We start from the raw sequence: 17,700 nt of genomic DNA on the forward strand, positions 1-17,700 counted from the left end.
TCTTTATCATTGATTTTTGCCAGTTTTGTTATATTGTGTCCTGTAGAAGGTCTTTTTGCAGTAATATAATAGGGTGTTCTGTTAGCTTCATGGACTGGTATGTTCAAGTCCTTTCCTGGAATTAGGAGGTTCTCAGTTATTAAGGTTTTACATAACCTCTCTATCCCCTTTTTTTTCTCTCTTATCCTCTGGTACACCAATTGTTTTTATATTTACCTTTATGATCAAATCCAGTAGCTCTGATAGCATCTTTTCCATTTTAAATTCTTAGTTCTGTCTTCTTTCCTAATTGAATTATTTCTATATCCCTACCCTCAAAATTGCTTATTCTTTTTTCTTCTGCTCTGTCCTGTTACCAGTGATCTTTCCTGCATTTTTAATTTTTTTTATTCATTATAGAGAGGAGAGAGAAGGGGAGAGAGAGAGACAGAGAGGGAGAGAGAGAGAGGAGAGAGAGAAGGGGGGAGGAGCTGGAAGCATCAACTCCCATATGTGCCTTGACCAGGCAAGCCCAGGGTTTCGAACCGGCGACCTCAGCATTTCCAGGTCGACGCTTTATCCACTGCGCCACCACAGGTCAGGCATTCTTGCATTTTTAAATCTTTGAATTTCTCAGATCCAGAAGTTGTTTGGTACTTTCCTATAATTTGCACCTCTTTGGTAAAGAATTTTTTCTGTTCATTAATTTTATGCCTGAATTCAGTGCATTGTCTTCCTGAGTTTTCTTGGAGCTCGTTGAGTTTCTTCATAATGGCTATTTTGAACTTTTTATCTGTTAGATTGCAGTATTCTGTGCTTTTTTGAGTTCAGTTACTGGAGAATTACCATTTTCTTTTTGTGGTACCATGTTTCCGTAATTTTCCATAGTGTTTGAAGGTATGCACTTCAGCTTTGGCATTTGAAGTATCAGATACATCCTTTATTAAGGCTTTGTGTCATCTTTGGTTCTTATGATTCAACAGGCTGGCTCTTAGAAACTTTTCCAAAAGGTGGCACAATAGCTCAAGTATGGTTTCTCGTGTTTGGTTTCTTCTTCTGGAGCTGGCTCACCCTGATGTACCAGTAGTGTGCACATGGAACTGTCAGCAGAGTGCTTGGGGGGTGAGCTTAGCACTCGGGGCTTTGTGGGTACCCACTGGCCAGTAGGGAGATCCTCTAATGGGGAACTCCCAAAGATCCATGACTGGACCTCCTTCTGAATTTTCAAAGCAGAAAGCAGGAATCGTGTTCATTCAATGCCATTCTATATTTTTATCTGCTTCCTTCCTTTCCTCTCCCTTCCCCCAATGGAGGAGATTTATCCTCAGAAATCTGTATGCTACCTGAGAGGAACAGCCCCTCCAGCCACAACCTGCACAGTTGCGGCAGCCAGCCAGTCACTCAAGACTTTTGATTTACACCTCTTCCATGGTAGAGCTTGCTGCTTTTCATTTCCTCTGCTTGTGGGGGCGCTGATGGAGCTGCCAAACCTCAGCCTCCTTACAGTGTTGCCCTGGGGAAGATGCCGCCCTGACAAGTTCCTCTCCTCTACACCCAAATTTATCTCTTTCCCATTCTGATGGCATGCTTGATTCTCCCCTCAGGCAGGCTGGGGCTCCCAAAGTATCTATTAAGTGTGGGTACCCCTGAGTTTTGTACTCTCCAGGGCCTGTTCCCCAACTGCACCCTGCAATCAGGGTGTGGGGTGGGGCAGGCTCACGCACTCCCATGGACCTGCGCCCACTGAAGTCCTGTCTACACACTTTTGGGTGCACAGGTGAGTAGATATCTCCCTGATGTCTTGGTGTAATGTGCATAGGCACTTTGTTTGGCTGTGAATGTTCATTTGGTTGATAATTAAAGGCAAGAGAAGACTCATTAGCCATAATCCTGATATCGCTCCTCTAATGCACTTTAAATTTGAATTCAGCTGTTGGTCCTAGTAAGAAAGCATATGGAGTATGAGAGTTTGTAAGAAATATTTATTTTAATTCTAAAATGAGATTTTCAAATAGATTAATAAATGAGGATTCTTAAATTACTTTAGAAATCTAAGTCAATTTTTCTTTGTTAAGCATATATGATTTAAATTTGGTATAAAATAACAAATATTTACTATCTTGTTACCAGTTTTCTATTTTCTCCAATTTTTAAATTCTTTACTATTTTAAAATGTTCTCTGTACTGGTTATGTACTTGTTTCACTATGTTGCAGTATAGGCTTCCTGATCTTTTATTCGTCAAATAATGTTCTAGCTTTCATGTAGGAGGAAAATAGAAGGGAATGTGCTTTGAAGTATTTTTCACAGAAGTTATGCATTTGCAGTGATATTTCTATTTCTTCTCTTTTATTGACCTAGGCTTTTTGATAACATTGACTGAACTTAACAGAACAAACTGTTTGGTGTTGAACTATTTTTTTTCAAAATTTTATGTATTTATTGATCTTAGAGAGGAATTGAGAGAGGGAGGGAGAGAGAGACAGAGAGAGAGAGAGAGAGAGAGATTGATTTATTGTTACACTTATTTATGCATTCCTTGGTTGACTCTTGTCTGTGCCCTGACCGGGAATTGGACCCACGCTTTTGGCATATGGGGATAACGCTCTAACCAGGTCAGCTACCCAGCCAGAGGTGGTGTTGAACTAAGCTGACATACAAATAGTTTTCTTAGTACAACTACCCCTAATAATTCTTTGATTTGAATTTATTGTTGTGTTCTTGTTATTCTTTTTTTTTTTACAGAGAGAGAGAGAGTCAGAGAGAGGGATAGACAGGGACAGACAGACAGGAATGAAGAGAGATGAGAAGCATCAATCATTAGTTTTTCGTTGCTACACCTTAGTTATTCATTTATTGCTTTCTCATATGTGCTTTGACTGTGGGGCTACAGCAGACCAAGTAACCCCTTGCTCGAGCCAGCGACCTTGGGTCCAAGCTGGTGAGCTTTGCTCAAACCAGATGAGCCCGTGCTCAAGCTGGCGACCTCAGGGTCTTGAACCTGGGTCTTCCTCATCCCAGTCCAATGCTCTATCCACTGCACCACCGCCCGGTCAGGCTTGTCATTCATTCTTATATGTTTGTTTAGGTTTTATCACCATTTTATATTTGAGGGTCTAATAGTATGCTTTTAAGTTAAGATAGTAAATTTCTTGTACCATACTCAATAATCTTTTATCATAAACATGCTTTTTTCTAACACTAGGATTTTAACAGGTTATTAGTAGTTTTTTCCCCCTATAAAATAAATGGATGGATCATTAATGGAGAAGACAAGGAAGAAGAAAGTGAGACAAGAAAATAAGTACATCCTTATAGTAAATTCAGATGACACAGAGTAATGAAAGCAAAGCTACTGAAGACTTTATGAACAAAGTCACAATCTAATTTGCACTTTATTAATTTGGGTTACAGTGACCCATACTGTAATTGCAAAAAAATAGAATTTGGGTTTGTGAAATGGTATGTTAATATCATCATATAGTAGAATATTATACACTTAAATTATGACATTTTTCTGTGCCTTTTTTTCAATGACTTCAGTTTTTCTTAATTTCTGAGGGTAATTCAATAGCATTTAAAAAGTTTATAGAAAAAATTTCAAAAGAATCTTTCTTAATAACTAATTTATTCTTTATTATAGTCTTGATAACATCTGAGACTTCTTGTGGGATAACTGTGACCTTATATTCTCTTCTTTTTACTGTTTTTTAATAATAACAATAGTAATAATAGAAAAACAAGACAGAAATTACCTTATATGTTATTATATAATCTGCAGAAGCACTAAATAACTCTTTCTTTTTTTTTTTGACAGAGACAGAGAGAGGGACAGATAGGGACAGACAGGCAGGAAGGGAGAGAGATGAGAAGCATCAGTTCTTCGTTGTGGCTCCTTAGGTGTTCATTGATTGCTTTCTCATATGTGCCTTGACCAGGGGGCTCCAGCAGAGTAAGTGACCTCTTGCTCAAGCCAGTTACCTTGGGCTTCAAGCCAGCAACCATGGGATCGTGTTATGGTCCCACTCTCAAGTCAGTGACACTGCGCTCAAGCTGGTCGCTCAAGCCAGCGACCTTGGGGTTTCAAACCTGGGTCCTCCGCATCCCAGTCTGACATTCTACCCACTGCACCACTACCTGGTCAGGCTAAATAACTCTTTTTATAACCCTGTATTTTGCCTAAAAACAAAGCCAAAGTAATGAACTGGCTATATACAGTAGGAAGTTATAGACAAGACAGAGTTCTGATAATATTGATTATTTTATATACTGTAGGCTTTTTAATGGAAAGCACAATAAAAAGCATTTCACAGTTTTGCTAACAAAAAAAATAGGTATAATACAACAAAGTGAACTAGGAATTTTAGTGCTTAAAATGTGAATACCTATACTTAGTCCTAAGTAAACAGAACTGATAAGAAAGTGAGGAGAACAGTGGTGCATGTTAATGTTACATGTATTTAGAAGTCTGTAGAACAAAATGTGGTTATAATAAGGAAAATAGAGGGTAAAGATGAATGGAGTGAGAAATATACATGGAACTTTACTACAGAGTGTTCATTATGGGTGATGCTTTTTAATGAGAGGTAAAGAACAGAATATCTATGTCAAACTAATGCTTGATATCTCCCCATCCCTTCCTCATCCCAATTACAGCTATTATGTTGAGACATTTATGGTAACTAGTTTTGTATGTCGAAAATCGGCAAATATCAACAATTTCATATGGTTTCGCCCATACAGGAATACCTCAAAACACCTTTAAATTTCTAATTAGCATATGGGGAAGAAACCTATAGATTCACTGAATAGGAATAGATGTTATAAATTCATAGCTACAATGTGAGAGCTAGAGATAACCATGCTTTGCTTCTCTGTGAAAGAGAAGAATCTCTAAACTATAAAGGGTGGAAGAAGTATGGTCAAAGAAAAGAAAACTCAAGATACACAAGTGACTTGCTACTATCAGAGGCCCAAATAAGTTAAATTCTGGTATACTGAAATAATTCTTACTGGCAGGTAATTTGTCTGTCATCAGAGTGAACAGGAGAATGTACAAGTATACAAAAGGGAAAAAAGAAGAGATTTTAGAAAATATAGACTGGTGAATTTAGCTTTAACCCTAGGCAGAAAATTAGACAGGTTTATTGAACAGGTGGTTTGTGTACTCTTAGAAAAGAAAGAAGTAATCACTGGGAACTTAGAAGTGTTTACAATGAAATAGTGCCAACTAACTTTATTTCCTCTTTAATAGATAATAATGGATAATATAAGACAGCTGCTTTAGAAAACTAATTTGTCCTAGGCAATTTAATTGCATTGATAAAAGTGCAGTTGGAAATAATCCACTGTACTCTGTTCTAATCAGACCATTGGAATATATTTCTCAGTTCTTGTTATTTTAAGAGGCTTAGAAATTGATGAACTAATGACCTTACAGAAAAGCAGTCAGAGTAGTGTTTATGGAGAAAGGATGTTTTCCTATAGGGGATGATAGGAAAGAGAAGTATTTGTAAATTATGGCTGTGAGAGTAATATAGCGGGGACCTCACATGTTGAAAGAAGACAAGGCACAAATGATAGCTATCTTTAAATATTTTGTGGGTTACCAAGTAACAAAGGGATTTTACTTTTTTTTTTTAAGTGTACCTCCCAAGAGGAGAACCTGTATGACTCTTGAAAGTTATAGGCAGAGAGATTTAGCTCAGTTAAGGGTATAGTCTAGCCAAAATTAGTGCAGCTCGACGTATTAATTGTTCATTTTTGAAAAATGGTAATCTTCTCTTTACTCAAAGTGTTTAGGCACATGATGAATGACCATTTGCCAGATATATTATAGAAAGCATAACTTGGGAGGACGGAATGTTGGACTGGAGTTGGTCATTCTCAAACTTGGCACAATATCAGAATCAATTATTAGAAAAACATTTTAAGAACTGTACACGTATCTGTAGATCATTTTTCCACATTAAAGTATCTTATTAATTCCTGAAATCAGATAAATGATGAAAGCTTTGCCCTTTGTAATGTACATTATATAACGACAGAGATTTTGTTTCACTTGTTTATGAGCTGTATTTCCAGTATCTATCACACTGCCTAGCTCATAGTAGGTGGTCAACAAACATATTTTAAAGGAAAAAAAGCAATCATTTCATTGATAGTTGTGTATTGATCTCTATGACTTAATAAATTTGTAAAGTATACACAGTAAGTTCTTTCCTGTTCTTACTTGGTTCTTTAAGTGTTTTGGTTAACTTTTGTTAGAGGACAGTATAGAAGCTTATTCTACGAAATTGTAAAAAAAATATTTAGGAGACATGATTCTGAATAGAATATTTTTGTAACATACGTATATACATTTCATTAATTTGTCTACCAGTTGGATTTGTTAACATTACTGAAAGTAATGTATTGTGACATCAAAGATGCTTGTCTCATAATTAAAGTTCTTAAACTATTTCAGCCTGACCAGGTGGTGGCGCAGTGGATAGAGTGTCAGACTGGGACATGGAGGACCCGGGTTTGAGACCCCGAGGTTGCCAGCTTGAGTGCGGGCTCATCGGGTTTGAGCAGGGCTCACCAGCTTGAGCCCAAGGTCCCTGCTCAAGCAAGGGGTCACTCGGTCTGCTGTAGCCCCACAGGGAAGGCACATATGAGAAATCAATCAATGGACAACTAAGGAACCGCAATGAAGAATTGATGTTTCTCATCTCTCTCCCTTCCTGTCTGTCTGTCCCTATCTGTCTCTCTCTCTGACTTTCTGTCTCTGCCACAAAAAAAGGAAAAAAAAAGTCCTTAAAATATTTCAAAACAAAGTTGTCATGTTTACATCACTACTCAAGAGAAAATGCTCTACAGTTGATTATTAGACCATAACTGACGCAGCTCCCCAGATAGAATGGTGTCATAGAATGTGAGGACAATCTCACTGTGACATCTCACCCAATTGATCACCAGGTATGATTGGGCTGATCTAGTTGGCTAGGTGGGTGACCTCTTCTTCCCTCACTGCTCCATTTGCGTCCCTCTTGAACCTGGAGCTGCGTGATCAGTGGAAGAGGACGATCTTCCCAGATAGAGGAGTAGACCATTTCTTGGTCAAGGCTATACTAGTAGCTACCCCACCCCACCCCACCCCCCGGTGCTAGAACCTCCAAACAAGAATGCTGTCATAACTGTTTTTCAAAAATTGCTAAATCCTTAACCATAATAGATGGAGAAGCAGGCATTTGGTTGACTATAAAAGTATTTTGATTGGTTGCTCTGTTTTAACTGTTATTTTTAAAATTGTATTGCCATATTACTGTGTGGCTTTGCGGGGCTCGATTTCTTAGTAAATGAGGCTGAAATAACATTACTTATCTGTTACAGTGTTTTGAGACACTTAAATATATAATCAAGGTAATTACTTATATATACTAAAACTTACTACATAAGCACTGTAGATTTTAGAAAGTTTACTAATGACAATGCAGTACTGACATTATAGTATATATATATATATCAGCATAAGATTGTGGGATTTTTTTTATTTGTGGTTTCTCATTAATACTTCATTTTACTATATTGGCATGAAAATTAAATTGCTTATTAATAAATTTGCATTATGTTTATAATAGAAGAAACAAGTCACTCAAATAGTATATTTGATAGAGATGTTCAGATACAACACAATGATAATAGTGTGTGTGTTTCCTTTCATTTTGAGAAAAGGAATAATGATTTGAGTGTCTTTCTCCCCCAAAGGAGCTATATAATGTTTATGCTAGAAGAACGAGATCCACTTTTTTCTAGTAAAATACTGAAGGGTTGATAAAAAGTGAACTCTATAATGTATATTTATGTCATCAGTCATTAACAGCTGAGGGAAACATTCCTGATAAAGTGCTCTGTAGATTTGTAGGAAAAACAAGAAACAGAATAACTGGAAAAGAGTGGTTAAATACAGAATACATGGAAAATCCGACATTGTTGACAGATTCCTTAGTGTATAGAGCCATAGGCCTGTTGATGGTACTAAATGACTAAGAAAAATGTATTATCATCTCAGGTTCTAGATCAGGGCTCCAGAACCTATGGCTCGTGAGCCAGAAGTGGCTCTTTTGATGGCTGCATCTAGCTCACAGACAAATCTTTAATAAAGAAAATAATAACGTTAAAAATATAAAACAGTCTCATGTATTACTATCCATTCATTTCCTACCGCTCATGTTCATGATTGCGGGTGGCTGGAGCCAATCACAGCTATCCTCCGGGACAACACCACATTTTTATTGGATAATGCCTAATGTCACCGGTCATTGTATGGCTCTCACGGAATTACATTTTAAAATATGTGGTGTTCATGGCTCTCTCAGCCAAAAAGGTTCCTGAGCCCTGTTCTAGATGAATAAACAAAAAAATTACTGAGATAGGAAAGAAGGAATATTCAATTCTGATTCTGTCAAATATGCGTCATACCTTCTATTAAAATTTTTTTGAATCACTGCTAGTGATGACTAAATAACCTAATCGAAAACATGCGTTTAAGATAAAAATATACTGTTGAACATTAAGTGAAATTTTTTTAAATGTCCCTGTCCTTTTATCACAAAGCAGTTGGTTTAATTTCTCTTATTTTGTTGTAGTCTTTATTTATGTATGCATGCATATTTTTACATAATTTAGGTCAAGTATACTTACAAGTTTGTATTTTATATTTTTTGCTTCAGTGCTGCTCTGGTTTTTGTATTGTAATTAATAATTCCTACAGAATAGTCCACAGCATAATCTGTCATTTAATTAACCATTGCCCTGTTGTTGGGCTTAGGTTATAATTATGAATAACACTCTGTTCAACATTTTGTAAATGTAACTCTTTTTTGCTAATCAGTCATGTCCCTAGAATAGAATCCCAGGACTCGGGCAATAGGTGTGCATATTTTCATGAATCCTGAAGTCTGTTGCCAAAATTATTTTCTGTGTGGATTATATCACTTTATAGTGCATCCAGGAATGTAGGTATACACTAGTGTCAAGCAGTAATTGCTGGCATCAGGGTTTAGAAATTTTTTAAAGGCTAATTTATTGGGTTTTAAATTTTTACCTTGTTTTTTTCATTTAAATTTCTTTTTATACTTGGCAAAAAATTGAATGTTTTCAGTGACTCAGTTTATTATTTGTATTTCCTATATTGTGACTTATTTGTTAATTTCCTTAATCGTAAATCATCTATTAGATCTTGATGCTGTTCTTAGAGATGGTTAGTTTTATATGTTTTAAAACATTAAGACTTTTTCATATTGGCTGCAAATATTTTCAGGTTTTTTTTCTTTTGACATAATTATTAGTTTTCTCTAAAGGAGTCTTAAAAAGTGAAAGCTATTTAAAATTTTTTTTTCTATTGATTTAAGAGCAAGACAGAGGAAGGGAGAGAGAGGGAAGGGGAGAGAGAGAAGCAGCAACTCATTGTTTTACTTAGTTGGTCCATTTAATTGTGAACTCGTTGATTACTTCTTCTATGTGCCTTTAGTGAGGGGTAAACCTGAGACCTCTTGTGTAGGGTCGATGCTTTATCCATTGAGCCACCCTGCTAGGATGAAAGCTAATTTTTACATACTGTAGAAAGGCATACAATTTTAATAACTTTTCATAAATTTAACTGTTTGGGCCTGAGGTATTAATGCTTAATGGGGGTCAATTATATTTTGTTTATAAGATTATATATGTTCCTTTGGTCATTTAGAAACTCAGTATCTTTTGGATGAACGACTTGGTTTCTGGTAGATATTTACTTCTCCTCTCTTTCACTGGTTTTTTCTCCTTCTATCTCTGCTCCTCTTCTCAAAGTTGCTTTTTTGACTTTTTTTCTTTGTGCTAAAATTGTTTTTATTTTCACAATTCAAGCAGTGGTTTTCAACCAAATACAGTAACCTCTTCTCCCCAGGAGCTGTTTGGCGGTGTTTGGAGATATTTTTGCTTTGTCATGACTAGGTGGTGGTGGTGGTGGTGTTACTAGTAACTAGGGTTAGAGGCCAGAGATGCTGTTGAAAACTCTACAAAATAGAGATAATCTTCAATCATGAGGAATAACTAGGCCAAAGGTACCAGTAGTTTTGAGGTTGAGAATCGCTGCTTGAAAGTAACATGGCTTCTTTTGTATCTACTTGCAAAGTATGTATAGAAAAACGCAAAGCAGAAGTAATGGTTGATTGTTTCAAGGAACTAAAAGTGGTAAGAAATGTCTGATTGAAGAAGGGAGATTGATTGCTAGAACCCCCAAGCTATGGTGCATGCTGTTCCAATTTAGCATCCTGGAAAGTTTTAGAGTACAGGGCGGGGAACAGCTAGGTGCCGAAAAGAAATGATCTTACCTGGTAATGATGCTTACAGATTTCCAACCATTATTTAGTCAGCATGTAACTCTTAGTGTCACATAAATACTCAGATCTCACATTCTTGTGATATGCATTCAAAATTATTTTGATTATTCACTTTTTGTAATTTTGTCTATTTAAAATGGCAATGGATCTGCCCTAAAAAAGACTTCATTGCTCTTAGATTGAAATGTTGAAAGGTTTTGTTTTTGTTTGTTTGTTTGTTTTTGTCACATGGTTCTCATTGTACTGACCCAGCTACAACTCAATTCTTGCCTTAATTTTGCCTTCCTTCAACATAAAACTATTATCAGTTGTACTATAGTGAAATGTCACCTTGCTTCAAGGTGACTTTGAACTTGTAGGGATCTTGTGTTTTGATTAAAATATGTGTGGGATGTTAAATATTTTTTGAGTGTATGTATAAAGGAAGACTGGAAGAATCAGAGCAAGTGAGTGCTTGTAAATCCTTACATGGGTATCGAGATATTGGAGGAAAGTGAAAATCATCCAGGTGGGCCCTGGCCGGATGGCTCAGTTGGTCAGAGCATTGTACTGAAGCACAGAGGTTGCTGGTTTGATCTCTGGTCAAGGCACATACAAGAACAGATCAACGTTCCTGTCCCCCCCCCCCCACTTCCCTATCTCTCTCTAAAAATCAGGTGGTATTTGAAAGTGAATTGTACAGACTTATGTTTTATTCTGGCTCCTTTTTAAGAAAATTAACTACAAGGCAGAAACAAAAACCCAACAAAATGGAGACAGGATCTAAGATGAACAGAGGAGATGAAGCCTCAAGGAGAGAATCTATAAACAAGCCTAGAAAGAATTGTTTGTTACTGAGAACAAATGTGGTGTCATAGCTTCCTTTCTCTTTTCAATATATTGATCGTCTTATATTGCTGTTGAATTTTTAGGGACAGCTGTACACAGAGTGGATGGATGTGAGGACAGGAAAAATTTCCTATATAATTTTTAAGGTGCATTATAGATACTTAATCAAATACAGTTTTTATTCTAAAATTTCTTCATGTTTTAGTAAGATTTACCTCAGATGGGGAGACTGAGAGGAAAGACTCACCTAACACATTTTGGATGACTTGAAAAAAATACTTAAAACTTCATCATCTGGCTGGGTAATATATACAGTCTCCTGTGCTTGCTTTGAAAAGTGGGGCAAGATGACTTTCCTATTACTACTCCTCCATACTCTCTATTTTGTGCTCTCAATGAACAGTTGGTCAAATGTTGAGATTTGTGTATTTAAAAAAATAAATACAGTGATAGTCTCTTTGGCTATTGTGTACCTTGAAAGTCAAAATGTGAATGTGCTTGAGAAACCATAGTAAGGAAAACAGAAAGTCAGACTTTTGGGATTTAAAAGAAGTCTTAGCGCTTTGCGGTAGTAAACTTGAGCTCATAAAATCATGAAGTGTATAATGGAGTTTAGACTTCTCACAGAGTAGAATTGCTGGGGTATGTGTATTCTGTTTTACCTCATCTTAATGTTCACGATTCAACTTTATGAAGCAGATTTCACTTTTAGGTTTTAAGAAGTGAACTTCCTATCTTATGTTTTCCAGTGAATATCACCTCTGCCAGACAATTAACAGGATGCAGTCGCTTCAGCCATATTTTCCCTTCATCTGCTTATCAGCACATTAAGATGCATAAGAGAATTCTGGGGCACTTGTCATCCGTCTATTGTGTAGCATTTGATCGAAGCGGGAGAAGAATTTTTACAGTGAGTTTAAAATTTATAATAGTGTACCATATTACAGGTTATTGTTTTAGCAAACATTTATAAGTGCCGTGAGCTAACCGATTGCACTACTGGAGCTCCATCAAACATTTATTAATATGCCTTTTCCATTTGTCACTTAATGCAACTGGTCAGTTTTGCTTCATTAATGATTATATCATCCTTATGGTCAAATAATTGAACTGTACTACCCAGTTAGTAATGAAGATTGCAGTTATTGTGTATATCTTTCTTTGATTTTAGGACTAATTATTTTTAAATTTGGGTTTTCATTAACCAGATCACATTGTATGATTTTGAGTACAAAATTTAGCACACTAATATTTTCAAGAGAAGACTTAGTCTCATGTCTTCAGTACTAAACTACAATAGAAGTATAGGTAATGGCATCATTTTCTTTTTAAATTCCTATGCTACACATAAGGAAGTGGTTTATATTTTAAGAAGTTGTAACTCCTTGGAGTTCTTTAGAGACTCTTCAATTGACATTTTCATTACTTCAAACATACCACCTGAGGATGATGATGTCCATCGTGATATAAACTGATCATTATTAAGTAATTTATTTTCCATATTGCAGTAGAATTGCTTCTTACTATTTGTAAAGCTTTTTTGAAATTCTTAAGTTCAACTTATTTTTTCCCAGAGATTATCATGAAAAAGCCTCAGGTTTACTGAGAAATACTCGACTTTAGATTAAATTTTGAAGTATTTATAATAAAATATTCAAACAATTAAGAAAAAAGGCTGTCCAGCCTAAGGAAAGAACGAATCGCAGAGACACTTAATGTTAAATCACTTAAATGTGAGCTAAATTTTTTTGAATTGTCAGGATTGGTAGTTTTGAGGAGCGCTTCATAAACACCATTGTCAGTTTGCACAGTGCCTTGTTGGGGCTGTCATTTAATCATTATTTATATTTGCAACTGAATCCATATTATGTGGAGAGAAGAGACTAAAAAGTAAAGGCTTAAAAGTAACTTAATAAACTCTTCCCTTTTGTCTCTCTGGCTTTTGGGGAAGGGGAAATCTCTGCTTCATTGTCAATCTGTCCTTTGACGTTCCAATAGGGTTCAGATGACTGTTTGGTGAAAATTTGGGCCACAGAAGATGGACGCCTTCTTGCTACACTTCGAGGGCACTCTGCTGAGATTTCTGACATGGCTGTTAACTACGAAAACACTCTCATTGCCGCAGGCAGCTGTGATAAAGTTGTAAGAGTTTGGTGTCTTCGAACTTGTGCACCAGTCGCAGTCCTTCAGGGGCATTCAGCTTCTATTACTTCCATACAGGTGAGAAAAATGGAAGGATAACCTCTCTCATAATGTGATAGGATGAGAATGATCTTGTTTTGCTTACACTGTGTACATAATATTATAAAGAATGGCCAATAGAAAAATGTTGACCTCTCAAGGGCTTTGTTTCAATACTGTAGACAGATCTTTTTTAAAGTTCCTGTAACATGTAAATCTATTCCCTTACAAATAAGTAAAAAGGCCACTGAAAAGGTTTTTAAAATACTGTGTGAGACATCTTCTTTGCCTTGCTCATGTTTATGAAGAAGGGAGAAGCTTGTAAATGCTTTGAGGAGCAATATTAATACCTGTTAGTCTAGATATAAACAGGTTCTAACTTGAATACTGGCATAATTTGTGTTAACATTTAATCCAAGATACTTTCCAGTCAGAGAAAAAGACAGAAAGTAGTTTAATGTTAGGGAAATTTTTATTCTAAATTTCAATGGTTTCCTCTTTCAGCTTGATATTTCACAAACATTAATTATATTGATTTCTTTTAAATAAATGATCCTATAATGATTTTATCAGATGCTGATACTGAAAGTCCTGTATATCCCCAAAAGAACTTTTATTTAATCAAACTAGGCTGAAATTTTGTCCTCTGCTTTGTCTTGAGAACAAAATAGAGGAATCTGGAACCTTTCCAAAAAGGTCTTATTTATTGATTGACGGATTATTGGACTTATTAGGCTGACACTGGTTAACATAATTATACAGGTTTCAGGTGCCCAATTCCACAACACAGCTCTGTACATCATATTGTGTGTGCACCCCAAAAGTCAAATCTTTCTCCATTGCCATTTATGTGACCATACCCCCCCCCAATTCCCCCACTCCTAGAAATCAAAAGACTGATGTCTGTGTGCTTGAGGTTTTTTATTATTTTGCCCTTTAAGCTCTACCCTTGGCTCCCTTTGCTGTGCCCTCCTGCTCGCCCCCCATCACCCCTGACAGCTGTCAGCCTGCTCCCCTTGTACGAGTTGTTTTCTATGTTGCGTGTTAGTTCATTTTGTTCATTAGATTCCACAAATGAGTGAAACCCTACCGCGCTTGTCTTTCTCTGCCTGGCTTATTTCTCTTAGCACAATGCTCTCCAGGTCCATTCATACATATTGTTGAAAATGGTGAGATTTCCCTTTTTCTTTTTTTATGGCCACATAATACACTAGTGTGTAAATGTGCCATAGCATTTTTATCCACTTGTCTACTGATGGCCACTTGGGCTGTTTGCAGATCATGGCTGTTGTAAATACACTGCAATGAACACTGGGGTGCATATATTCTTTGGAATTAGTGTTTCAGGCTTTGTAGGATATATTTCCAGAAGTGGCATTGCTTGACTTTATTGGGGTGATGTTGGTTAGTTACTAAAATTATATCGGTTTCAGGTGTACAATTTTATAATATCTTATTTGTATATTGTATTATATGTTTACCACTCCAAGTCAAGTCTCCTTCCATCACTATTTCTCCCCCTTTTACCCTGTTTTACCTCCCCCACCCCTCTTTCCCACTAGTAATCACCCCACTGTTGTCTGTGTCTATGAGTTTATTTCTACAGCTAGAAGTAATGGGGACTTTTCTTCTTGGCACTGGAGTGTGGGACTGGTATGGGGCTGGGGCTCCTCACTGCTCTGAGGAGACCTCTGCTCCCAAAATATTTCTCTCGATTTTTATCCACCACAGGTGGGTGTGGGACCAGCCTGTTCCGCATCTCCGCCCCTCCTGCCAGTCTCAATGTGGCTTCTTCTTTATATCCTTGTTTTAGGACTTTGTTCATCTAGATTTCAGGCAGTTCAGAATTATAGTTGTTCTGTATTTACTTAAATTGTAATTTTGAGGTGCTTGTGAGAGAATATGAGTGTCACATTTAGCTATGTTGCCATCTTGACCAGAGCACAAAGCCACAGTATTTTTGTGACCCACAGGACCTTACTTGCATTCTCAGCCCCTCGCTGTCTGACCTACCTCACCTCTTTCTACTTGTTTCCTTTTTTCATTCTGCTTTAGCTACTACATACACTCTGCTTTTCTCAACCTCTCTGTCTGCACTCCTAGGATCCTTTGCTCCTACTGTTTTCCTAGCTCTAGAATAGTCTTCCTTGGATATTCACATGGTTTCTCAATTTCTAAAGACTTTGTGCAGATGTCACATTCTCAGGGAGACCCTCACTGACTACCTCATTACTCTAAAGTTATAAACTGTCCTTCACCACCATTCTGTATCCCCCCCTTAGTTTCATTTTTTCCATAATAATGATCACCATTTAACATGCATTCTATGTGCTTTGTTTATTATTTGCTAATTGACTATGAATATTAACATTGTGATGTATTATTTTTTCTGTTTCTTATTTTAAAAAAACATTAGATAAAATGAGATGATGTTAATAGTAGTTTATTTTGGGTAGTTTGATTTATAAATAGCTTTTATTCTGTTTTGCTATATTTCTTAAATATTCTTCAATAACTTCATTAACTTGTATTTAGAAATGCACATATTATCACTATTTGTATAATCTCTAACATAATTTCTTATTTTAAAAGTCCAGTTAAGGTACATTAAAGGACTGTATCACCCTTTGTGAGGCATGAAGCAGTTTAAATATAATGGAAATTATAAAGGTTTTAGCGTTTCTTCAAGCATAATAAAAATGACAGTATTTCATATTTAATTGTCTCTTTCCTATATATCAGAGATCAACAAATTTATTGGCCAGGTAGCAAATATTTTAGGTTTTGTAGGCCATATGATCTCTGTTGTAACTGCTTAACTGTTATTGCATTAGAAAAGCAGACATAGACAGTGTAAGGCAGTGGTCCTCAAAGTGTGCGCCCTAGAAGATTTCCAGGTGCGCCCTATGGTATTCCAGAGAAATATGTGCCTGTTGGGGACCAAAAATCCAACTGGGTTTTTGGAGTTTAGATTTTTGGGGTACAGAGGCATGGAGGAATTGGCTGTAAGCTGACAATCTGCCCAACCCCCCACCTCACTTGCCTGATTAGGTTGCAAAGGGTTGTTAAGCTGTGGTGCTGTATTGTTTACACTACCCTCCATGTTCCCTGGAGAGACTGGAGGCAAGTTTCTTCTATCCTTTGTTTGGTGTCAAGTTCAGATGATGTGTATGGTGGAGGTTTTCTGCACTCAACACAATGAAGAGTAAAAAGAGAGGAATTCTTCAATGTATTGATGGGGAAATGAGAGTTTGCCTTTCAGATATATGCCCAAACATTGAAGAAATCGCTAAGACACATCAGGCTCATGTTTCTCATAAACACAAGAATGAAAAAAAAACTTAACACATTTGTGCCGGGACGTGCGGAATTTACTAAATCTTACTAAGAATGTATCTATATGTATATAAAGATCACTTTTTTGTTGTTTTTTTTTATTTTTTAACTTCTCTTTTTTATGAATTTTAAAAAGTATAACTCAAAGAAATGTAACATAAAAATGTTTTTTAATGTCAGAATAAATTTTATTTTGTCGTATTTATTTTGTTTAATTATCATAAAAGCACGCTTGGACTTTATATTTTTTCTTTAATATTTGACTTAATTATTATAACATAAAAAACCAAATGAAAAAAATTTATTATAACATATTTTTCAGAAATTTGTATATTTTGTACCTACAATTATTTGTAAGATTTTAAATGTGCCCTGACTTCAAAAAGTTTGAGAACCACTGGTGTAAGGTCATATGTTCCAATAAAACTTTATAGAAACAGGCAGCAAGCTGGATTTGGCATGTGGGCTGTAATTTGTAAAGTCTTACTATACACTATGGATTTAACTTTACACTGTGGATTAAACTTTCTAATGCAACCTTTTCTATCTCAGAAGTGAAAATATAAGCATACTACTTGAGTATGGCTTTCTTTACTGTGCACCAGCTATTAATGGATAATATTAATCATTTTTGTATGATTTAAACTCTAGATATTTGAAGTTCTGTGTTTCCGAACAAGAAAACTAAATAAATGACTTCTAATATCTCTAATGAGCATTTTTTAATGTGAGTTCAGAATTTATTTAAACTCTATGCATCTTGACCCTTCATTTTCATTTCAACGACAGGTGTTTATTTAATCTCTGTTTGGGATTTTTAAAACGCAAAGGCATGCTAGAGACTGGTTTGATTCTTTTACTTTTCTCCTGTGTCCCAGGAATCATGAGCCAAGTGGCTCTTCCCTTTGTGTGTGTATTTTGTTTTTGTTTTTTCCCTGAGGACATGTGAAATACTGAGAATTAGATCTTCAGAATCTTAAATAAGGATCATTCATGGTCCATCCAGGGTAGAA

General features: G+C 36.1%; 1 protein-coding gene across 1 annotated transcript in view; it reads left to right on the plus strand.

Annotated features, from left to right (window-relative positions):
- BRWD3 (bromodomain and WD repeat domain containing 3) overlaps positions 1–17,700 on the plus strand; it is a 132,500-nt gene that overhangs the window by 35,616 nt on the left and 79,184 nt on the right. The window contains exons 7-8 of the mRNA XM_066248791.1: positions 11,920–12,080; positions 13,169–13,390. Coding sequence (XP_066104888.1) covers positions 11,920–12,080; positions 13,169–13,390 — 383 coding nt within the window. The remainder of the gene's footprint in view (positions 1–11,919; positions 12,081–13,168; positions 13,391–17,700) is intronic.

The sequence above is a fragment of the Saccopteryx bilineata genome, chromosome X (genome assembly GCF_036850765.1).
Source record: "Saccopteryx bilineata isolate mSacBil1 chromosome X, mSacBil1_pri_phased_curated, whole genome shotgun sequence".
NCBI lineage: Eukaryota > Metazoa > Chordata > Mammalia > Chiroptera > Emballonuridae > Saccopteryx > Saccopteryx bilineata.